The sequence below is a fragment of the Balaenoptera ricei genome, chromosome 8 (genome assembly GCF_028023285.1).
Source record: "Balaenoptera ricei isolate mBalRic1 chromosome 8, mBalRic1.hap2, whole genome shotgun sequence".
In the NCBI taxonomy this organism is placed as follows: Eukaryota; Metazoa; Chordata; class Mammalia; order Artiodactyla; family Balaenopteridae; genus Balaenoptera; species Balaenoptera ricei.
The window spans coordinates 58,408,907-58,434,930 of record NC_082646.1 but is presented as its reverse complement, the minus strand read 5'-3'; the positions used below and the strand labels follow the sequence as shown (position 1 = coordinate 58,434,930).

The 26,024-nt window shown below is 37.3% G+C and overlaps 1 protein-coding gene across 2 annotated transcripts in view; it reads left to right on the top strand.

Moving 5' to 3' along the window:
* The window catches only part of ACER3 (alkaline ceramidase 3), a 197,902-nt gene extending 172,141 nt beyond the window's left edge, over positions 1–25,761 (top strand). For both annotated transcript variants that reach the window (XM_059930750.1, XM_059930752.1), the window contains 4 exons: positions 15,437–15,538; positions 17,778–17,882; positions 23,073–23,118; positions 23,625–25,761. In XM_059930750.1, coding sequence (XP_059786733.1) covers positions 15,437–15,538; positions 17,778–17,882; positions 23,073–23,118; positions 23,625–23,678 — 307 coding nt within the window. In that variant the 3' untranslated portion in view covers positions 23,679–25,761. The remainder of the gene's footprint in view (positions 1–15,436; positions 15,539–17,777; positions 17,883–23,072; positions 23,119–23,624) is intronic.
* Positions 25,762–26,024: the final 263 nt, after the last annotated feature.

The window sequence follows — 26,024 nt, the reverse complement described above, 5'->3', positions numbered from 1 at the left end:
AGAATCTTTATCATGAATTGTGCTGAATTTTGTCAGATGCTTTTTTCATATCACTAGATTTGATCATATGATTTTTTTCCTTTTAGTATAGTGTATTACACTGATTAATTTTCAAATACTGAACCAACTGTGTATTCTGAATGAACCCTACTCAGTCATGGTTTAAAAATCTTTATATATTGCTGAATGATACTTGTTAATATTTTGTTAAGGATTTTTATATCTATATTCAAGATAGATATTGTTTTATAGTTTTATTTTTGTACTGTCTTTGTCTGATTTTGATTTCAGGGTAATAGTAGCTTCATAAAATCAATTGGGAAATGTTCCCTTCCCCTTCTGTTTTCTGGAAGAAATTGCATAGAGTTGGTGTTAATTCTTCTTTAAATGTTAGGTAAAAATTCTCCACAGAAACCATCTGGACCTGTAGTTTTCTTGGGAGACCAGGATATGGCCTTTCTTGGCATATGTTCCATATGTGTGCTTGAAGAGAATACGTATTCAGCTGATGCTAGAGGAAATTTTCTATAAGTATCTATTAGATCATGTTGTTTGATGGTTGTGTCAGGGATCCCCAAGACCGCACTCAGGTTCAAAGATTTGCTAGAAAGACTCACAAAGCTCAGAAAAAATGTTATACTCATGGTTACATTTAACCAGAGGTTAAACTGATACAGCATGGCCCAGCACCCTAAGCAAAGAAACAAACAAACAAAAAAGGCATTTACTATTAGTCACATTATTAGTGTAAACTTTATGGTCTGGCCCTAGTTGTCAGGTATACAAAGACACTCTTATAGAACAGGATATTCGAAGGAATTAGATGTTATCTCCCAGGAAGCAGTCAAAGGCCAATCCTTTCTTTGGGATGTACAGTATTTGCACAGCCCAACCCCAGTGAATTAGCCATTTGCTGCACAGTGGTGTTTTTTTTAATCCTTGTTGATTTTGTGGGTAGTTGTTCCATCAGTTGTTGAGAGGGAGGTGTTGAAGTCTCCAAATATACTTGTGGATTTATCTGTTTCTCATTCATTCTATCAATTTTTGCTTCATTCTGTCATCTACCCTATTTTGCAGTTCTCTTGTTTGATGCATAGACATTTAGAATTCCTATGTCTTCTTGGTGGATTGTCCCTTTTGTCATCATGTAATGTCGTTCTCTGTCTCTGGTCATTTTCTTTGGTCTGAACTCCACTTCATCTCTCATTAATATAGCCATATCAACATAGATTTCTTTTGATTAATGTTTGCATGATACACTTTTTTATACTCTTGCTTTCAACCTGTCTGTATTGGTATATTTGAATTGAGTTTCCTTTTGGATATCATATACTTGGGTCATGATTTTGAATCCACTTTTCCAGTCTCTTTTAATTGGTTTATTTAGATCATTTATATTAACATAATTTTTATATTAAGGATTCATTCTACTATTTTATGTTTTGTTTTCTGTTTGTTCTATGTTTTCTTTTTCCTGCCTCCCTGTGAGTTACTTGAACATTTTTTAGATTTCCATTTTAGTATATCTCTAGTGTTTGTGAGTCTTTCTCCTTGTATAGTTTTTTTAGTGATTGTTCTTAGTATTACATTATATATACATGATGCCAAAATCTCACCCTGTGTACACTGGTGCCGAGTCAAATATCAGAGACAGAGTTTTGGGTGAAGTAGAAAAGAACAGCTATATTGCTTTCCCAGGCAAAGGGGGACACAGCAGGCTCCTGCCCTCGAAAACTATGTGTCCCAACCTGGGAGAATTTGGTGAGGGGTTTTATAGCAATAGTTCAAGGGTGGGGTTGCTGACAAGATTAGGGTGTGTGCAGCGCTTGCACTCCCTTCGTCTTGTCTCAGGTGGTCTCCTAATCTTGATGAACTTCTCTGCTCCCTTTAATCTTGCCTCAGGTGGTTTCTTGGCTGTTCCTCCCTTGATTAGCAACTGTTCGAATCTGCCCTTTGGAACTCAGGGAAGGTCATGGAGGCTGGAGTCTTGCCTACAAGAAACGGGAGACAAAGCAGGCCTCCATGCCCGGGAACCCCACAGGGCCCTGCTCGGTTTCATACATAACATCACAGTCTAATGGTGTTAACATTTTACCAGTTCCAGTGAAGTGCAGAAATCTTACCTTCCCTTTACATACCTATATTAGTTTCCTAGGGCAACTGTAACAAAACACCACAAGCTGGATAGCTTAAAATAACTGAAATTCATTGTTCTGGAGGCTAGAAGTCCAAAATCAAGGTGTCAGTAGGGCCATGCTTCCTCTGAAACCTGTAGGGGGATTCATCCTCACCTCTTTCTAGGTTCTGGTGGTTTGCTGGCAATCTTTGGCATTCCTTGACTCTTATCTGCATAATTCCATTCTCTGCCTTTGTCATGACGTGGTGTTCTCCCTGTGTCTCTGTGTCTTCACATGGCTGTCTTCTTACAAGGGTATGAGCCATATTGGATTAGGAGCCCATTCCACTACAGCATGACCTTATCTTAACTAGTTATATCTTCAATGACCCTATTTCCAAATAAGGGCACATTCTAAGATACTGGGGATTGGGACTTCAGCATATCTTTTTTGAGGGAAAACACTTCAACCTCTAACACTGCCTTTTTCCTGCCCCATTTAAAATATAATTATCTTAAGTATTTTCTCTGCATGCATTTATAACCACATCAGATAGTATTTTGATTTTTGCCCCAATCATAAATCATAATTTGGAAACTCAAGAGGAGAAGTAAAATATATTATAATCTAACCAAATTTTTACTCTTTCCATTTCTCTTTCTTCCTGCCTAACATTCCAAGATTCCTTCTTTCATCATTTCCTTTCTGTTTTGAAAACTTCCTTAGCCATTCTCTTAGGGTAGATCTAGCAACATATCCTCTTAGTTTTCCTTCATCTGAGAATGTCCTGATTTCTGTTTCATTCCTGAAGAATATTTTCACTGGATATAGAACTCTATGTTGACAGTTCTTTTCTTTTAAAACTTGAAAAATGTGCCACATCCATCTGGGCTTCAAGTTTTCTGATGAGAAATCCTGTCATTCAGATTGTTTTTTGCCTATGGTATAGGGTAAGGTATTGTTTCTCTCACTGCTTTCAACATTTTTCCCTTGTCTTTATTTTTCAGAAATTTGCCTATGTTGTGTCTTGATGTGGATTTCTTTGGTTTTAACCTGTTTGACATAGGTTTAGCTTCTTGAATCTGTGGGTTATAGTGTTGTTGTTTGTTTGTGTTCGTTATGTGTGTGTGTATGCCAGATTTGAAAGTTTTCAGCCATTATTTCATGAAGTACTTTTTCATTCCTGCCCTCTTTTTCCTCTCCTTCTGGGACACCAATAACATGAATACTAGATCTTCCTTATAGTCCCACAGGTCCCTGAGTGCCACCTCATTATTGCCAGGTACTGGTAGGAGTCCAAGTTCTTCCTTGCCATCTCTTGACACACAAATGGGGGAAAGAGCTCCTCATTACTGCTGAACTGGGGTAGGAATTTCCACTCTCTACTAGGCCTTTCTGATACCACCCTGCCTGGGAAGGGCAAGAGTGTCTAATTATTTCTCACCATGTGGCCTCCACTGACAGCTCAGCGGTATGACCTTGTTACCTCTGGTCAGTGGTAGAAATTCTGACTCCCCAGTAGCTCTACTCTCATACCACCGCAGTGAGGAGGGAGAACACCTCGTTATTACCACATGAAGAGGGAAGTTCAGGCTCCCCATGTGGTCTCCACTGACACTGCAGGAAGTAGAGAGTTTGTTACTGCTGGGTGGGGAAAGATCCAGCCCCTCCCTGCTTGACATTACTGTGCAGGAGGTTGGGGCACTTTCTTAGGGCCTGATGAGGAATGAAGTCTAGGCTTCCCACTCAGGCTTTGAGAATGGATGGGGGTGAGGCCACAGTTTTTTCTGTAGTGTTTGGCTGTAGAGTGGTTATTGTGTAAGTTTTCTATCTTACTAGACTGCCTTTTTCCTGGTTCTTTGGAGAGAGAGCAGACTTCTGTTGGGCTGTTTTTTGTCTGCGCCTAGTGGTGTTTCTGGTTTACTAGCTTCTTCAGTTCCAACTCTCGGGTGTCTGAGGCAACAAGAAAACACATGGAATTTATCACAGTAGCATTACTCGGGTCCCAAAGTCCTGAACCAGTCTGCCTCCTTCTCTCTACCTTTCAGAGTCTTCTTATGTTTTTTATATATAATGTTCAAGGTTTTTAATTGTACTTAGTGGGAAAAATAGGGGAAATTATGTTCGTTTCATCTTCCCTGAAGCAGAAGTCTCCAGTTTTTAGTCTAGGCACCTTAGGGAAATGTAAAGAAGCATATAAAACACAGTCCTTGCCTTAAATTCAAGTCTGATAGATAGGGTACCAATACTTTTAGAAATAAATGGTGGACCTATATAAAATGGAAATCCTATGAAATAAAAACATCTTTCTTCCATCTGCTTTACCACAGCTTCTTTCTTATATCTCCATTTTGTGATCATTTTGTACTGTTCATTATTTACTTATCTCTTTGCCCAACTGGATTGTAAGTTTCTTGAAGTCTTAGTTGTCTTGATAACTCCTGGAACTCAGAATAGTGCTTATCAGTAAAGATTTTTTAAATCAAATTGAAACTCTGAAACTTCTGTTTCTTTTATTATGTCTGACAAAATATGTGAAAATCTCTCCTGTAACAAAACATCTAGAAATTCTGGATAAAATACAACAGATGTTCTTTTAAATGCATAGCTGAGCTCAAAAGAATGTAAAGAAAATTCCAAAGCATCAACTCCAAAGGTGGAGCTGCAGACTAGACTGACAAATGATCATGACAAATCATGATCAACTTGAAGGCATTTACAGATACCAGGAAATCAGAACTTTAGGTTTGAGATTGAAGGTAGATAGAAGACAAAGCTTAGGGCATGTTTAAGGTGAGCAGTTGGAACTCCCTCTCCACCACCACACGCACATGTACACATAAAGTCAGGACCATCAAAGAGATACTGTCAGTTGAAGCCTGGGCTAGAAAAAAATTTGCTCTTCAATAACAGAAGATGACAAGGCAACTTGTCTTTCAGCCTCAGTTTTAGGTAGGAAATATTACTTCCCCGAGAATCTATAATCACTAATATGCCTTCACACATGTTTGAGATTCAAATGTACATAACCTTCATTGTCTGGGAAACCTCAAGATGTAAAATTAACTCAAACTGATCCACCTTTTATAGAGTCCCAATGTATCTAAGAGAAGCAAAAGCAAATTAACTTCAAAGAAATATACCTTAATGTAGGCCCCTCAGGATATCCACAGATTGGAGCTCAAACATATGCACACAATCAATAATTCTAAAACCAGAGGAGGAAATAAGCTACCATAAGCAAAAGTCAGGAGAAATAGAACAGCAGAAATAACCCCCCCAAATCAGATGCTGAAATATAAAGTAACTATTTTTAAAATATTTAATGAAAAAATAGAGAAAATGAAAATATGACCAAGGAACAGGAGATTATTAAAAATGAAATTACAGATTTGAAAAAGAATCAAAGACATTAAAAATAATCATTGAAATGAATCTATCCACAAAATAGAAACAGGCTCATAGACATAGAGAACAGACTTATGGTTGCCAAGGGGGAGGGGGAGAGGGAGAGGGAGAACGATGGACTGGGAGTTTGGGGTTGGTAGATGCAAACTATCACATTTAGAATGGATAAACAACAAGGTGCTAATATATAGCACAGGGAACTATATTCAATATCCTGTGATAAACCATAATGGAAAAGAATATTAAAAAAGAATGTCTGTGTGTGTATAACTGAGTCACTTTGCTGTACAGCAGAGATTGCCACAACATTGTAAATCAACTTCAATAAAAAAAACATTGAAATAGAAAACTCAATGGATAAGTTAAAAGTAGATTAGACAGTTGAAGAGAGAATTAATTAAATGGAAAGACAAGTATAAAGAAATAAGCCAGAAAGCATCACAGAGAAATAACATGTCTAATTGCAGTTCCAAAGAGAGAGAATAGCAAAAATGGGGAAAGAAGAGATATTTAAAGAGATAATAGGTGAGAATTTTCTAGAATTGGTAAAAGACATAACTCCTCAGCTTCAAAAATAATAATTCCCAAACAGGATAAATGAAAGAAAATCTTTCTCAGGTATGGCAGATTTGATAGATTAGCTCATTCAACTTTGTTTCAGCCTCTTTCAAGTGGGCCTTCCTGTAATGTAGATACTGAAAAGCTAAAACCTATATTTCCCATCTTACCTTTACAGGTAAGTTTTCAGATACATTCAGGTGTTTTGCCAATCACATGTATTTACATGAGTCTTGAATTCAGAAGCAAGTGGGAGGGAGAAGTGGTAGTATGTAGAATATGTAGACATCCATTTACTTATATGGATCTAGGGTGTGCATCATAGCTCTGGAACAAACAGGTGTGATGGCAGCTTCCTGACTGTGAATTATAGCTAAGATAGTATGATGGTATGATGCTGGATGCAGCAGTTGGTCCAGAGGCTTTCCAGTTCTCCAGCTTCATAAATGTGAAAAAGAAAAATATTCCTTTGGCAAGATAATTCTGTAGCAGTGTTCGTAAGTCATTCCCAGAGAGCCTAAATCTGTTGAGCATTTCTTTCCGAATTGAAATTATTAAATTATTTTCTGCTTTAGATAAAGGTATTATCTGCAGTTGAATCCTGATTGATACCTGTTTTCAAAAAGCACACTAAAATTGCTGAAATCCAAAGACTAAGATCTTAAAAACATCCAGAGATAAAAAACATATTACCAACAAAGGCATAACAAATAGTCTACAGAAGGCTTATCAACAGCAACAGTGGAAGCCAAAACACGGTAGACTATTATCTTCAAAGTGCTGAGAGAAATTAACCATCAAGTTAGAATTGTATACCCAAATATCTTTCAAGAACAAGGATAAGGTAGAAACATTTTGAGACAAATAGAAATGATGAAATTTTACTAGTACACCTCACTAAAAGACCTTCTAAAAGATATTCTTTAGGAGGAAGAGTTGAGATACAAGAAAGAACAGTGAAGGAGAAAAAGTGAAAAACCTATGGGACTATCTGAACAAAATATTATGACTTTAATAATATCTAATTTGAGAGATTTTTTTTTTAAGGAATTAAAATGATGACAAAATAACATGTGAGACACAAGAGAATAATCTTAGTCCATAGTTCCTAAGGTCTTTCTTATTTGGGGTTAGGGTACATTCAGTGATTAATTTTGGATTTTACATGTGCTTTTTTGGTAACCACTAAAAACAGTCATTGATTTCACAATTTCAATTACAAAAACATGAAGGAGTAAATGGGATTATAAAAACCGAATCCAAAAGAAATCAGGAGAAGGGGGAAAAGGGAAGCAGAGAAAAGTGAGGACAAATACAAAGCAAAAAAATAAAGGGATAGAAATAATTCAAAATATATCAGTAGTCACAGTAAATATAAATGAACAGAGCTAAGCAATTAAAAGACAAAGACTCAAATGGGGAAAAATCCAGGTATCTACTGTTCATAAGAAACATGGTTAAAACATAAATACATAGTAATTTTGAAAGAAAAAGATACAAAAAGATACATGCCATACAAGTATTGACTAAAAGAAGGCTGGCCTAGCTATTTTAATAACAAAGAAATTTAAGGCATTATTCATAACAAGTGTGTTCATTACATTGTTATTATAAGATTCAATTTACCACACCCCCAAAAAAGACAACTCTAAACTTGTATGGAAAATTTTAAACAAAAATTGACAGAATTACAAAGGAGAGATAGGTAACTACTCTATCATGATGAGGTATTTTAACACAGTAACTCAGCACAAAAAATATGAATAAGATTGATAAAATTTGAGTAACATAACAAAATGATTTAATATACTCAACAATTAAAGGATACATGATCTTCTCAACCATGCGTGGAGTAATTATTAAATCTGCCAATACTAGCTTTGAAGCAAAGTTCAACAAATTTTAAAGAACATGCATAGCATGTTCTCTGACTATTAGTTAAAACAAAACAGGATTAGTCAAAATAGCCCATATATTGGGAAACTTAAAACTACACTTGTAAATACGAGTTAAAAAAGAAATCATAATAGAAATATTGAAATACTTAGAATGGAATCATAATGAAAATACTATAAACCAAAGTAAGATGTAGCTAAAGTGGTTCTTAGAGGGAAATGTTTACATTAAATGTTTACATTAGAAATAGGCTGAAGAATAATGAACTAAGTATTCACCTTGAGTAATTAGAAAACAGATGAATAGAATAAACCCAATGAGAAATGAAGAATGATACTGATAAAAGGCAGAAATTAATGAAAAAAAATAGGTACAATGTTGAAGATCAACAGGTATCTAATTTTGTTCCTTTCTGAAGCCCTAAGACTACAACAAAGGAATTTATTTATAAAGCATAAACCCACAAGGAGAAGACTCAATAAAATTTTAGAAGCTAGAAAGTAAATGGGTTACTGATAACTGCCTTAACTAACCCAAGAAAGCCAAATTCTAAGTCAAGAACCTCCAGTTTACATCAGAGAATTGATTCTCGAGTATCAGGCATTAGCAGCAACAGGCAGTTTGGCAAAGGAGATGGAGGAGGCGTCTAAAATAAAGAGGTTTGGTTAAAAGCTTTAAGAAACTGTTAATTGCTTAGGCTCTGTCACCCAGCTGCATGCCATGGAGCAACTGCAGAAGTCTGCAGGTTTATCCTCTGGAAAGGGTGAACAGTATCTCTAGATTGAATTTTGCTAGGCACAATTGAGCATGCAAATACTGTACTGAAATCAGGTAAATTGGGTGACCTTATGCATGCTTTATGAATGCTGAATGCAAAGACATCTAGGCAGAATATTGAAAGAATCTTCTTATAGGGAATATGAGCAACCTAAAAGACCTGATGATATTGGGGGTTCCCTAACAATTGGCCCAGAAAAATAACCCTACAGTGAAGGTTACTAGTCTGAAGCCCTCAATCATATGCTTAGAGCTTGTGATCACCTTTTTAGTTTTCTACTCTTTAAGACTGAGGAGACAGTGCCAGACATATGATGAATGCATTCAATATGAAAGAGGCCAAAACAAATAATAAGGGAATAAATCAGCTTAGAGTAAACAAATTTTGCATGAAGAAACTTCAAAAACAACAAAATGACAGCAAATATTATAATTCATTAATATTCCTAGATATATACTGTATCTATGAATCAAGAGTAAGATGCTATAAAAAAGGAACATTCAGAGAATCCCCCCAAAGAGGATATTAAAAATATGATAAAATGAAAACTGAAATGAAGGGTTTGAAAGATATAGTTAAAGAAGGCACTGGAATTCTTTCTCCTGAACATACATTGTTATTGTCTTCTGGTCCATCACCCAGTATTCACCAGCAAGCATCTACCACAGGAGAGACACTAAACCCATGGTATGGTCCAGAGTAAACAGGACAGCTTGGGGCCTCAGGACCTTGGGCCCACTCACCACCACTGCTGTGGCCAAATAGCAAGTGTTTCCTTAAGTTCATGGACCACACCCTGGGGGCCATCAGAATTATGAGAAAGAAATGGAGAATAGAAGGGACTCAATGGAATTATTACTGAGCCGGAATAGAAGGACCAACATAAAAAAGGGGGAGGGGGTACTGTGCAGAGAAAATGGAAGGGAGGAAATCATCACCAAAATAATTCAAGAAAATATCCTACAATTGAAATATATGAGTTATTAGATTGAAAGAACCCACTGGGTACTAAGCATAGTGGGTGGAAATAGACCCATGCCAGTTTCAGAATTATAGACAAGGACAGTTCTACAAGTTTATAGAGTTAGAAGGCAGATACACACACAAAGGATCAGGGATCAGAATGGTTTTGGACTTACCAAAGCAAAACTGGAAGCCAGAATTATAGGATAATAACCTAGCCAAACTGTCGATAAAATATGGTGACAAAATACATTTTCATACATTCAAGTTCTCAAAAAAACTTATATTCCATAAACTATTGCTCAGGAACCTGTTGAAGGATGTGTTTGACCAAAATGAGAGAGAAAACCAAAAAGGAGGAAGACATAGGATGCAAGACATAGGAAATCCAACACAGAGAGAGGTGAAGGCAATTCCCAAGGTGAAGGCGAAGGGAAGGGATTTTTCAGATGATAGCAGTACACTAGACAGGCAGCCAGTCCAGAATGAAGCAGTGTGACTCCAGAGACATATATGTTGAGGGCATTCTGTATTATACTACTCTTGACCTGATAGTATATAGGTAGTCTGTCCCCAGAATCTTATCTGTACTTAGCTTGCATGGACCATGTGCTGATGAAGTTCTTGCTCTCTCTCACGTGCCCTGCTACCTGGATAACCAAAGACATTCATTTCACCCCACAGAAGAATTTTGCTTTGAACTACTTCTGAGAGCTGAAGATTGGCCCTGGTAAGTAAGCTTAGAAGGAGAAAATAGAGAGTATCCCACCCCCACTGATCATATCCTTGTCACATCTCAGCACCTGGCCCACACTGCAGATCTGCCAAATGCCTTCACTATGCTGAACTCTGTGCTTCCTGGGACTCATTCTTGCCTCCCTCAAATGGGGCAATGATAAACTCAGAAAAGCTGAAGGCATACTATGACTCTCTTAAGCTCATCTCTGAGAACCTTCATCAAACAGTGGCAATAATGTCCTTTTCATGCACAGCCAGGTTTGTGCTTTCCTGATGATTTTTAAGTTAATCACCCCTTTCATTTGTTTAGATGCAAATACTTATAGTTAAAATAACAAAATATAAAAACTACATGATGATAGCAATAGATTCAGAGAAAGCATTCTGAAAAATTCAGCTGCTATTTATGATCTAAATAAACCACATAAACAAAATAAAACCCTTTACAAACTCAATAGAAGGAAACTTTCTCAACCTGTAAACTACAGCATCTAACACATTTAGTCATGAAATGTTTTTAAAAGTTACCTTTAAAATCAAGAAAAAACAAGGATATCCATTGTCACCACTTCTGTTCAACACTACACTGGTGGAAGTCCTGTCCAACATAGTGTTTGCAAATGACATGATCGTGTACAGAAAATACCACAGAACAGGTACCAAAAAACTACTAGAAGCAATAAGTGGAATTCAGCAAGGTCATGAGATTCAAGTCAGTATTCAAAAATCATATTTCTATGTACTAGCACCAAACAATTGGAAAGTGAAATTTTTGAAAGTACAATTTACAGTACGATCAAAAAACATCAGGGCTTCCCTGGTGGCACAGTGGTTGAGAATCTGCCTACCAATGCAGGAGACACGGGTTTGAGCCCTGGTCTGGGAAGATCCCACATGCCACGGAGCAACTAGACCCATGAGCCACAATTGCTGAGCCTGCGCGTCTGGAGCCTGTGCTCTGCAACAAGAGAGGCCGCAATAGTGAGAGGCCCGCGCACCACGATGAAGAGTGGCCCCCACTTGCCGCAACTGGAGAGGGCCTTCGCACAGAAATGAGGACCCAGCACAGCCATAAATAGATAGATAGATAGATAGATAGATAGATAGATAGATAGATAGATAAAAATTTAAAAACTACAGTGATCAACTATTGAAAAAAAAACAGAACTTACCAACCGGTTCCTTAAAAAAAAAAAATCAAACGTTTAAGGATTAAATTTAGCAAATATATGCAAGCTCTGTATGTTAGAAATTGTGGTGAACAGTTTTTTGCTGAGCAAAATTAAAGAAGCCCTAAATAAATAGATATATCATTTTCATGGGTTAGAAAACTTCAGTGTTATTAAGATGTCAGTTCTCTCCAAATTGATCTATAGGTTCAATGCAATCACAATCAAAATCTCTGCAGGCTTTTTGGTAAAACTTGAGAAACAATTTATGAAATTTACATGGAATGCAAAGGACCTAGAAGAGCCAAAACAATTTTGAAAAAGAGCAACAAAGAGGCTTATCTACAGAACAGAAACAGACTCACAGATGTAGAGAACAGACCTGTGGTTACCAAGGGCGGGGAGTGGGGGTGGGGAAAGGATTGGGAGTTTGGGGTTAGTGGATGCAAACAATTATATATAGAATGGATAAACAACAAGATCCTACTGTATAGCACAGGGAACTATATTCAATATCCTGTAATAAACCATAATGGATCAATGCAATCTCTATCAAATTACCAATGGCATTTTTACAGAACTAGAACAAAAAATCTTAAAATCTGTATGGAGACACAAAAGACCCCAAGTAACCAAAGCAGTCTTGAGGGGAAAAAATGGAGCTGGAGGAATCAGACTCCCTGACTTCAGACTATACTACAAAACTACAGTAATTAAGACAATATCTTACTGGCACAAAAACAGAAATATAGATCAATGGAACAGGATAGAAAGCCCAGAGATAAACTCATGCACCTATGGTCAACTAATCTATGACAAAGGAGGCAAGAATACACAATGGAGAAAAGACAGTCTCTTCAATAAGTGGTGCTTGGAAAACTGGACAGCTACATGTAAAAGAATGAAATTAGAACACTCCCTAACACCATACACAAAAATAAACTCAAAATGGATTAAAGACCTAACTGTAAGACCAGACACTGTAAAACTCTAAGAGGAAAACATAGAAAGAACACTCTTTGACATAAATCACAGCAAGATCTTTTTTGACCCACCTCCTAGAACAATGGAAATAAAAACAAAAACAAATGGGACCTAATGAAATTTAAAAGCTTTTGCACAGCAAAGGAAACTATAAACAAGACGAAAATACAACCTTCAGAACGGGAGAAAATATTTGCAAACAAATCAATGGACAAAGGATTAATCTCCAAAATATATAAACAGCTCATGCAGCTCAATATATTTTTTTAATAAATTTATTTACATATTTATTTATTTTTATTTTTGGCTGCATTGGGTCTTCGTTGCTGTGCACGGGCTTCTCTTGTTGCAGAGCACGGGCTCTAGGTGCACAGGCTTCAGTAGTTGTGGCATGTGGGCTCAGTAGTTGTGGCTCAGGTTCTAGAGCGCAGGCTCAGTAGTTGTGGCACACGGGCTTAGTTGCTCCGCGGCATGTGGGATCTTCCCGGACCAGGGCTCGAACCCATGTCCCCTGCATTTGCAGGTGGACTCTTGACCACTGCACCACCAGGGAAGCCCACAGCTCAATATTAATAAAACCCAATCAAACAATGGGCAGAAGACCTAAATAGACATTTCTCCAAAGAAGACATACAGATGGCCAAGAGGCACATGAAAAGCTGCTCAACATCACTAATAGAGAAATGCAAATCAAAACTACAATGAGGTATCACCTCACACCAGTTAGAATGGGCATCATCAGAAAATCTACACACAACAAATGCTGGAGAGGGTGTGGAGAAAAGGGAACCCTCTTGCACTGTTGGTGGGAATGTAAATTGATACAACCACTATGAAGATCAGTGTGGAGGTTCCTTAAAAAACTAAAAATAGAATTACCATATGACCCAGCAATCCCACTACTGGGCATATACCCAGAGAAAACTATAATTCAAAAAGACACATGCACCCCAATGTTCACTGCAGCACTATTTACAATAGCCAGGTCATGGAAGCAACCTAAATGCCTGTCGACAGATGAATGGATAAAGAAGATGTGGTACATATATACAATGGAATATTACTCAGCCATAAAAAGAAACGAAATTGGGTCATTTGTAGAGACGTGGATGAACCTAGAGGCTGTCATACAGAGTGAAGTCAGAATGAGAAAAACAAATATCGTATATTAATGCATATATGTGGAATCTAGAAAAATGGTACAGATGAACTGGTTTGCAAGACAGAAATAGAGACACAGATGTAGAGAACAAATGTATGGACACCAGGGGGGGAAAGTGGGGGTGGTGATGGTGGTGGTGTGATGAATTGGGAGATTGGGATTGACATATATACACTAATATGTATAAAACAGATAACTAATAAGAACCTGCTGTATTAAAAAAAAATTCAAAAAATAAAAATAAAATAAACCTACATTAACACATCACAAAAAAACCATAATGGAAAAGAATATGAAAAAGTATATATATATATAATATATATATATAACTGAATCACTTTGCTGTACACCAGAAACTAACAGAACATTGTAAATCAGCTATAATTCAATTTAAAAAAATTTTTTTTTAAGAATCCAAAAAAAATGAAAATGAAAGGCAAGTCACAGACTTGGAGAAAATGTTTGCAAAATATATGTCCAACAAAGGACTTACAATTAGAATATATAAAGAACTCTTACAACTCAATAATAAGAAGGCAAATAACACTTTTTTTAATGGGTAAAGATTCAACAAACACCATATCAAAGAAGATACAGGGATGGCAAATAAACATGAAAAGATGCTCAGTAGCAATCATTAAGGAAATAAAAATTAAAACCACAACGTGATACCTCTATACACCTACTGAGGCAACTAAAATGAAAAAGACTGATGTCATAGCAAGTGTTAGTGAGGATGTAGAACAAAAAACACTCCTACCCTGCTGGTGGGAATGTAAAATGATACAATCACTTAGTAAAACAGTTTAGCTGTCTTAAGTTTAACATTCACCTGCCAGACAATTCAGCTCTCCTCCTAGCTTTTTACCCAAGAGAAATGAAAGTATATGTCCATACAAAGACTTATTTATGAATGTTCATAGCTGCTTTATTTGTCATAGCAAAAAACAAAACAACACAAATGTCCACCAACATTTGGACAGATAAACAAATTGTGGTATATCCATATAGTGGCATACTACTCAGCAGTAAAAGGAAATGAGTATTGATACACATAACAACATGGATGAATTTCAGAATAATTATGCCAAATGAAAGAAGCCATGTAACAAAGAGAACATACTGTATTATTCCATTTATATAACATTCTAAAAAATATATAAACTAAGCTTTTGGAGGTGATGGATAAAGCTGTAAAAAATATGTTAGCTATACCTGTTATTTTGGATAACTCACCAAGCTTCAGTTCCCTCATCAGTGAAGCAAAAAGAATAATACCTGCCTCACAGAGTTTATTTGAAGGTTGTATTCATATGTGTGTGTTTATGTATATATATTGTGTGTATCTAATATACTGTAGTGCCTGACACAGCAAATGACTCAATTAATGTTCTTTCTGTTCCACCACCACTCTGCCTCTTCCAAGTGACTGATAAAGTTACTGGGTACTTTCAGATTACTCTCTTGATACACTTAGTGGCACATTTTTTTCTTAGTACCTTTTAATGGCTAAGTGTAATAGGCAAATGTATTAGAGAATTTAATAGATAAGTTTGCTTTTAATACTTATGAAAACCTTTTCCTCTCATGACAGTGATGACTTCAAGCTCTCATCATGACATGACTTGACAAAATTTCATTTTGCTTTTTTTTTTACCCACAGGGTTTATCCATGGCTTAGAGGACTGGGTTATACATCCTTGGGTGTATTTTTATTGGGATTTTTATTATGGAACATAGATAACATCTTTTGTGATTCACTGAGGTAAGATATATTTTCAATCTCTGAAAAATATTTTTGGAATCTATTAAACAGACCATTTCATAGGCATATAGAATTATTAGTGCACTGAAGTGAACTTTTGCCATCATTGAAATTAAAAATATACATATAGCACAATAAAGCTAAATTCTGGGAATGCTTGTTTAAATTACCTAAAAATTTGGACCTAAGAATATTCCATAACATCTGTAGGGATTTTTTGTGTGTGCATTGCAGTACTATACAGTTAATCAAATATTGACTAGGGCTTTGAAATCTGCCTAATCTGCTTTACTGAAGAAATAAGAAATAGGAATGATTTGTAATAAGCATGTGAAATACGTGTATATAATTTTGTACTTTAATATGCTTAATGTTATTTTCTAAGAAAGGAAAGTATTCCTTTTTACTACCTTTTCAGCAATTATATATTCACTGGAATTTGAATCTTGGGTCTCTGGACTCTAGTCTGTCACCTAAGACACTGTCTGTCTGGGCCTCAGTTTCCATAAAATGAACATGTTAAGTAGGTTAAACTAGTGGATCCTTCCAACTCAAAATTCTGACTTAACAGTTTTGCATAATCATAGACAACAGAGGAATGTATTGAATAGCACCACAGAAAGGCAATCAGCAAAATTCAAACTGTGGGAAATCTATAGAATGAATGACCTAGTCTCTTCAGCAAATAAATTGCAGAGGGGGTAAAAAAGGGAGGAGGAACGTAAGATTAAAAGAGACTTAAGAGATATTATCAACCAAACTCAATGTAATTACTTTTTTTTGGATCTTGATTCAAACAAAGTGTTTAAAAAAAAAAAAAGCTTATGATCAGTAGTCAAATATCTAATGATGTTAAGGGATTATTGTTAATCTTTTAGGTGTGAAAATGGTATTATAGTTACGTTTTAAAGAAGTTTTAACCTTTTAGAGATATATACTGAAATATTTAGAGGTAAAATGATAACAATATCGGGGATTTGCTTCAAAATAATATGGGAGGGGAGAAGTTTAGATGATACAAGATTGACCATAAATTATAATTGTTGAAGCTGGGTAATGGGTACATTATTATTTTGCCTACTTTTGCATATGTTTGCATGTGTAAAATGATAACAATATCTGAGATTTGCTTCAAAATAATATGGGAGGGGAGAAGTTTAGATGATACAAGATTGGCCATAAATTATAATTGTTGAAGCTGGGTAATGGGTACATTATTATTTTGCCTACTTTTGCATATGTTTGAAATGTAGACTTTAAATGCACACAAACAAATAATACATCTTGCTTAAAAAACTAAGATCTAAGTGAGTGGTTCTGAATCAGTACCATAATATCCATCAGAACCCCCACTGGGGCTTTTACAACGCAGAGGTAAGTCATCATCCTCTGGGTGAGATCCTCTGTTTCTACTAAGAAATAAAGTAGGTTCTTAGAGATGTCCGCAAAATTTGTGGGGATATCTAGAAAATAATTTGGTGTTTCACACTGAATTTCCCCCCTCTAATAAATGAGAATATTAATATGATACACACTTAATCAAAAGATCTATAATTTGAGACTCAGCTGTACCACTAGCTGAGTGACTTGGGCAACTCAGTAATCTCTCTGCATTTTAGTTTCCTCATCTTCAAAGCAAAGCTTATAAAGCCACCTCAAAGACTCACTATGAAGTGAAATAATATTATAAATGCAAAAGGACTTTATAGACTGTTTGGTGCTCTTCTGAAATGATGGTTGTACATAGGGCATAGAAAAAGCTCGTGTCTAGTTTCTTGAGTGAATAGCTAAGTTGACCAGTGTTTCCCAAAGTGTTTTTCCAGGAAACACTTGTTCCATAAGGTGCTAATAAGATATTACCTGAAAGAAGGGTTCCATGTATTAGTAGGTTAACCTCAAAAAAATGAAGATAACCTGTTTAGTTACGGTAGGACTTTTTAAAGCCTATAATTTGTTAATATGCATTACAAATCTCCAAGAGGGCAATAAACTATGTACTATTTCCTACATTTATTTTGACCAAAGAGTCATTTCTTCATGGAACTTCTGTTAGGAATACTGTTCCTCAAAATACACTTTGGAAAACAGTACAGCAGACTACAGCAGACATAAGGAAATTAAATAATTGCCATGTTTGAGAATGACATTTCAAAATTTCAAAATGCTCTAAGACTGTCAGCAATAGTTGTTAAATATAAAAAATAATTGACATGCGTATTTTCCCCCCCTCTCTACACAGGAACTTTCGAAAGAAGGTGCCACCTATCATAGCTGTTACCACACAGTTTCATGCATGGTGGCATATTTTAACTGGCCTTGGTTCTTATCTTCACATCCTTTTCAGGTAGGAAATAGAGACTTTTTTAGCCTAGTATTGGAGTGTTTCTTTCTCTACTCTTCAAATAGAACGGTGTAAATATAAAATGTCACAGACAGAATCAGAAACTTATGTTCCAGCTTTGCCTCTGCCACCGGGTGATCTTAAGCAAGTCCCTTACTCTCTCTGAAGCTCTGTTTTCTCATCTTTAAAGGGTGACAGCTCTAGTAACCGACCTCTGGCACATGATCTACATTTTAAGTAGATCATTCATCTCCTTTTTTAGTGCAAGTAGGATATAAACATTTCCATTTCTTGTTGATCATCATATCTTTGTGTATAGAGAACAAATTTAAGGGGAAAAAAGCAGCCAGATCCCCTGAGTGGGGACTGGGAAAGCATGAGTATCTGAAGTCCCCAACTTAATTTGTCTCCTTCCCTGAAATAAATTGGTTGCCACTTTTCTTTCCTTGTTCCCCTAATAAAGAACTTGTTGGGGCTTCTCTGGTGGCACAGTGGTTAAGAATCTGCCTACCAATGCAGGGGTCATGGGTTCAAGCCCTGGTCCGGGAAGATCCCACATGCCGCAGAGCAACTAAGCCTGTGCGCCACAGCTACTGAGCCCATGTGCCACAACTACTGAAGACCACGTGCCTAGAGCCCATGCTCCGCAACAGGAGAAGCCACCACAATGAGAAGCCCATGCACCGCAGCGAGGAGTGGCCCCCACTCACCTCAACTAGAGAAAGCCCGCACGCAGCAATGAAGACCCAACACAGCCAAAAAATAAATAAAATAAATAAATTCAAGAATTCGTTGGAGGTCAGCCATTTATAGCAAAAATGGAATCAGAATTCTCTCTGATCACCCTGCTCAAATAATACATCTGTATCACTCTCTCCCCTTACCAAGCCTTATTTTTCTTCACGACATTTATAACCAGTCATGTGTTTACTTATTTACCTCCCCCAACTAGACTGTAAGTTTCTTGAGAGCAAGGACTTTATCTTATTCACTTCTACTCTCCCAAGTGCTTAAATCAATGCCTGTCACATAGTAAGCACTCAGTATATATTGTTAAATGATTTAATGAATGAATGTGTACATATTGATCTCTTTGCCAGGGGATCAGTCTATGTTTAATCTCAAATTCACTCAAGAATTGAGAGAGCTGAAATATTTATAGAAAGGGAAAGAAAATTTTCCTTTGAACCAATGTGAAAATTTACTCAAGTGAAATTTTTAGAATACCTTTTAAAACATTTGCATCTCACCTGTCTAGAGATCAACTTATTTAGGCAACCTGAATTTAACTACTTGAGAATGATATAAAAAGAACTTCTGGGCAACTAAATAAGAATTACTGAATTCATACTGTGAAGAGCTCAAGGTTATTAATCATGGAAGAGTTCTTTAAACTCTGGCTCTAAGTATAATTATTTTATTTTTTGCCACTTCTTACTGCATTGATTATTTGGATTCTCAGCCCATAGCATATTAGAAATAACTATTTAAGAGGGAGGGTTATGGGAGGAAATGCTTGGGGAAACTGACAAATGATAGAAAAGGAGAAACAAAAATAACTATAAAGCAAACCCAAGAATTAAAAACTTGGCACTTTAACACTGCCCACGAAGTCCCAAGGACATAACTGCAGTGTAATATAATACAGCAATGAATACTTCTTACCTGACAGATGGCTTCCCTCAGAGGGAGCATCTCTAGAGAACCAGATGGAAGCAATGGGGCCTTTTATAACCTAGTCTCAACTCAAATTGTATCACTCTAACCATACTCCATTGGTCAAAGTCATAGAGTCTATCTCTTGACAGGAGGAGTATTGAAGAATTTGGGGACTCCAAACTCATGTCTGAACAGGAGGCTCTGTTCAGCTGGAGCTGGTATCTGAGCTCAGAGGAAAGACCCCATGGGGCTGAGACCCAGGACTCTTAAGAAGGGTACTGCTGGGCTTCCCTGGTGAAACAGTGGTTAAGAATCCACCTGCCAATGCAGGGGACACGGGTTCAAGCCCTGGTCTGGGACGATCCCACATGCCATGGAGCAGCTAAGCCCGTGCGCCACAGCTACTGAGCCTGCACTCTAGAGCCCGTGAGCCACAACTGCTGAGCCTGCATGCCACAACTGCTGAAGCCCATGTGCCTAGAGCCCATGCTCCACAATGAGAAGCCACTGCAATGAGAAGCCCATGCGCCGCAACGAAGAGTAGCCCCCACTTGCCGCAACTAGAGAAAGCCCACGTGCAGCAGCAAAGACCCAATGCAGCCAAAAATAAAATAAATAAATGTATTAAAAAAAAAGGGTACTGCTGCTACAGGAAGAAACTGTTGCTGCCATAGTGATGGAGTGTTGTTGGGATGCTGTTCACAACAACCACAAGCCAGTGGCCCCTGATAAAAATGAAACAAAAATGAGAAGTCCTTTCTTTCTCCTCCAGCTTTTCAGTCTCTTTCAAATGCCCTAATTAGCAGAGCCTATTAGGGAGCATCTGGCAAGGCAGGAATGTAGTTTGTAGTCTCATCTCCTGCATCACAAACAGGATGGAATATAGAAGAGTGGATTTGGAGCTGAGATACATTAACTTAACAGCTGACCCATCTGGTGAGACTAAAAGAGAAAGGGGGAAAAGCATAAATAACCACTATCAGAAATGCAACAAGAAACATCACCACAGATGCTGCAAATATAAGGAAGATAAGGAGGTATTTTTAACAAATTTATGTGACAGGTACTTTTGTTTATGTTTGAAATTTTCCACAATAAAAAGTTTGAATTTTCAGCTCATAGCCTCATCTGGGCTTGATATATATTATTCCTTTAATACTCATGATGGTCGTGTTTTACACTTGAGGAAAGACGGGCTCAGAGAAGTCAGGTGCCTCACGCATGATCTTAGTGTTAATTGCCTGGATTTGAGCCCAGGGTTTTCTGTCTCCCCAAACCAATCAAGACCTTAGAAATCAACTAATATAACTTCGTAATTTGATGATGAAGGAAACTGGGGCCCAGAGAGAAGTGACACTCAAGGTCACTGGCTAGTTGGAGTAGAATATATTGGATAATGATTAGACAGCACCTGAATTCAATCCTGCTTCTAGCATTTACTAGCTGTAGCACCTTGAATGAAATATTTGACCTTTTTTGAGACTTTCTCATATGCAAAACAGGAATAATAATACCTACCTAGTAGGGTAGTTTAAGAATGAAGTGTGTTTAAAGCTCTGGGTCCAGTGCTTGCCCCCATGTTGTAGGTACTTAACAAATAGTTGGGAGCGGTGGAGGTGACAACAAGGGTTGGAATCCAGGGCTTCTGTGCCCCAGTCCAGGACTCTTCACTAAAGAGAAGAGAAAACATGGCAACTTTCTTTTAGAGATTAACATCTGAAAAATTGTCAGAGTAAGATTATATTCTAAGACAGTAAAGTATTCATAATATATGATGCTTCTCTTTATAGTTCCGGTTTTGGGTACATTAGAATGGCATCATAGCCACACTAAATTACTCAAATTCAAAAATACGTGCTCGGGGCTTCCCTGGTGGCGCAGTGGTTGAGAATCTGCCTGCCAATGCAGGGGACACGGGTTCGAGCCCTGGTCTGGGAAGATCCCACATGCCGCGGAGCAACTGGGCCCGTGAGCCACAACTACTGAGCCTGTGCGTCTGGAGCCTGTGCTCCGCAACAAGAGAGGCTGCAATAGTGAGGGGCCCGTGCACTGCGATGAAGAGTGGCTCCTGCTTGCCGCAACTAGAGAAAGCCCACGCATAGAAACGAAGACCCAACACAGCCAAAAATAAATAAAATAATTAATTAATTTAAAAAAAAATATGTGCTCTTTTTCATTCTCTTATTTAAAGGAGAAAATTTTTCATGCTATAAAATTATGTTTTGCATATGTTCTTATACTGTATATTACTATTCAAATACACTTAAATCGTGTACTATATATAAACTGTGTATGCTGTTAAGTTATGGACAGTTTAATAAATTTTTCAGAGATAAATTTAACTTTATTTTTGCTGTACGGACTGATATATTAGAATCTGATCTCATCTTTTTTTTTTTTTTAATAAATTTATTTATTTATTTTTGGCTGCATTGGGTCTTTGTTGCTGCACGCGGGCTTTCTCTAGTTGCAGCGAGCAGGGGCTACTCTTCGTTACAGTGCACAGGCTTCTCATTGCGGTGGCTTCTCATGGTGCAGAGCACGGGCTCTAGGTGCGCGGGCTTCAGTAGTTGTGGCTTGCAGGCTCTAGAGTGCAGGCTCAGTAGTTGTAGCGCACGGGCTTAGTTGCTCCGTGGCATGTGGGTTCTTCCCGGACCAGGGCTTGAACCCGTGTCCCCTGCATTGGCAGGCAGATTCTTAACCACTGTGCCACTAGGGAAGCCCAGAATCTGATCTCATGTTTAGAGGTGACTCATTTTAAAGGATTCTCTGAAGAAGTGATACCTTCCTGGTTATTTCATACCTGTATTGTAATCCTGATAGAGCTGGTATAACCGTTTCTAAAATATTCTAGGAATACTCTATCTTAATTCTTACTACCATATATCTTCAGAGATGAAACTGGCAATCATGACATGAATCACATCAAACATGAGCAGAATGCTCCCTACTAAACTACAAACATCCTGAGGTTACAGTCTGAGAGTTGATCATTTCTGTCTTCCTTAGGATCTTGCCAACTGTTCTGCATAGAGTAGGTCCTCAAAAAACGGTTGCTAAATGAACAAAGTTTATTTGTCAGTGTTGCTTTTTCTTTGTATATACAGAGGCACTGTGGTTAAATTTGTCAGTAAGCCAGTTTGCATGAATTTAAAAACTTGTCTGAACTTATTTACAAAACAGAAATAGACTCACAGATATAGAAAACAAACTTTGGTTTCCAAAGGGGAAAGGGGGTGGGGAGGGAGGGATAAATTAGGAGTTTGGGATTAACAGATACACACTACTATATATAAAATAGGTAAACAACAAGGATCTACTATATAGCACAGGGAACTATATTCAATATCTTATAATAACCTATAATGGAAAAGAATCTGAAAAAGAATATATATATATATATATATATATAAAACTATATATATCTGAATCACTTTGCTGTACACGTGAAACTAACACAGTATTGTAAATCAACTATACTTCAATTTTTAAAAAATTTGTCTGAAAAGCTTTCCCCCTCCCCTTTTCTTTCAGTTTATATACAAGAACACTTTACCTGAGATACAGGCCAAAGGTGAAGGTAAGTCCACTTCCTAGGGTGTGTGTGTGTGTGTGGAGGACGGAGGTAATGGGAGGATGGGATGGAGGTGGAAGAAGGGGGTGGGGTGGAGAGGTAGCAGAGAGAGTACAGGCCTTGGGACCAGATGCTCTTGAATCTTGTCTTCCACTTACTTTTCTATTACCTTGGGCAAGTCTCTTTTCTTTAAGCCTTAATTTCTTCAATAGTAAAATGGAGCTGTTAATAGCTACATTGCAGAGTTATTTTAAAGATCTGAGATGATTTAAATGCCCAGCTCTATGCTTGACAAAGTAGATGCTTAATATATTTAAATAAATTAAATAAAAATAGTTTCTGAGATCTGGTGTAGACCTAGAAAGAATATGCTCTGCTCAGGTTATTAATACCAGGACAACCACTAGCAAACCACTGTAGTCATAGCCCATGGGTTCTTTTTCATTCTTTTTCAGGGATAACATGGAAAAATTTTATCTTCTTTCATTTTGTCCTAACTTGTTTCCAAACAGTTTCTCTTCGGAATCTGGCCGGTGATCCTGTTTGAGCCTCTCAGGAAGCACTGATGAATTATTTCACCAATAAAACAAAATAGCACGTACCATAGGCCTGGTCAAATGATTAAGGAAATCTTTAGAGATCTACACGTTCAAATATATCATGACCATCGCAGCAAAGGAGTGACTTTCTGACTAATGCTGCCAGCCATACAGAGAATGAGGAATGGGGCTTGTTGGATGTTTAGCTTGTGTCTTTATCTCATTTGTCTTCCTCCTCCTCACCGTCACTCTAAGATGTTTCAAAAGAAACAGACACGATTTGTATGTATATACTCGAATGCTGGAAATATTGGGCTTTTCTTAACAGGTTAACAGTTTGTGCTGATCATAGGAAATTAACCTTTTTCTCTTTTTTTGACAAGGCTTGCATGTGAATTAAACTTTTCTTAATATTTGATTAAATAATGAAAACAGCCAGCTAAGGACTGGCAAAACCCCATATCCAGATGACCAGCTGTGAGGCAGCACTTAGCTATTTCAGCCTTGATTTATATTTTTGTCATAGTAACCTCATGGATGGTTTCCCAAGGTAAAAAAAAAAGAAAAGAAAAGAAAAGAGCTATCTGTGGGATTCTGGTAGTTCTTCATTGTCTGCCTCTGTGCTGGTCCGAGTGTTATAAGCAAGCTCAGACCTGCCACTGGGTTCTATACTTGTCACATTCCAGATTTGCGGTGGGCTCTGGGATGTCGTTTGTGGTCACAGCCCGGCAGGGTGGGTGGGTCATCTTGTAACCTTTATGAAGGCCACCAGGACACCTGTAGAATGTTCCTCCTCCACCCAGTTAAAGGTGGTTGCTCCGTTTCCTTTGATCTTTGCAGATCTTTAAGTTGTCACTGTTTTTATGGCTAGGCAAACATGATTGGTGGGCAAACATATTTCATCCTCCTAGAATAACTCATTTGAAGTTACCAGTAAATGTCGTTGTACTCTGACTTTTAAAATTATGCAATATTTTCCAGTTTTCAGAGAGGCCATGGTTATGCCCAGGGAAATGTGTTGGGTTAACTAGAGCTAAAATCATCAGGATCTTATGTACATAAAGCTTATTAGAATACCTGCTCCTTCATTTTGCTGAAGGAAAGAGATATAAGGGTTGAAAAGAGCTCTAACTTACTTGAACTTGTAACAGAACTACCAAAAATTAAAGTGCTAAGACATGGCAGTGAAATCTCATTGTAAGGCAGCTAGTTCTAATTTGGATTTGAATGTATAACAAATTGAATCACTCTTCACAAACATAACACCTGCCTGGAATAAAAACCTGATTTGACCCCTTTGTAGACCCCCTTTGTAGCTCTGTACCATTTAGCATTTTTACAACTTTTCCCTGCTTATACATTATTATAAAATCCAGGTTGTTTTTACTACATGGTGTCATTACCCCAGATTAAATTCTGAGCTACAGCTTCCAAAGGAAAGTCACTTTTTTCTTAAGCAAAGGTGTAAGACACTTCTGTTGTTTTTCTAGTATTCAGTAAGAAGCCTTGGTACAAATTTAAAACGAATACAGATTTTGTTGTTTTTCTTCACTTGCTGGCCTTAGTTTTAGTCCAAGTACTATTTTCCTTACTTTAGCGTGCCAACATGCCATTAGGCAGATACTTCCCACGTGCTTTTATGATCCTCCAGCAAGAAAAACACTTGCCAAAATATAAATCTAAAAGAACTTTGGTTGTGCCTTAGGAAAATATAAACTAAACAGTTCCAACACAAGCCTGTAAGACTGTTCTTTATTTTGCCACAAGATTCTGGCGTCTGGCTACATTCATGTGCAACTACTTAGGCTGTCAGTCATCTAACAATTTTTAATGAGTTCATTTGTTTCACACCATTGTCGTTTTTGTACTTTTCACTAAGAAATACTTCTGTATAAAGAATCTGTATAAAAACAAAGGTACATCCTTCCTAACAATGCTAAATGCTGAGACTAAGGTTCTGCAGTATTAAGGTCAGATTAAGGGTACAGAGAACACGCCCTGACACTGAGGCCCTTTAGAGCAGTTTGTTGAATGAGCAATTCAGCCACTGCCACCTGTAGTTTCTTATTGAATAAAGCTGTCCAGCTCCTTAGAGACTTGTAACACTGTGGCCAAGTCTTCAAAGACCTTTGTTTCTGTTGTAAAAACAAACAGCATGAAACCGCTCAGCAAAGAAGTTTTAGAAGGGTTGAGCAGAAAGCAGAGCCTAAATTCAGACTCTTTAATTTTCCAAGTTAGTTTTTGTCTCACACATGGCTGCCTTTTTAGCAACCTAAGTATTAGCACACTCAAGACTTTGTATCTGTGCCATATCAAGTATTGTGGAAATACTGGTGACCTTAGGATATTGCTAAATTGCCTTTATTTCAACAT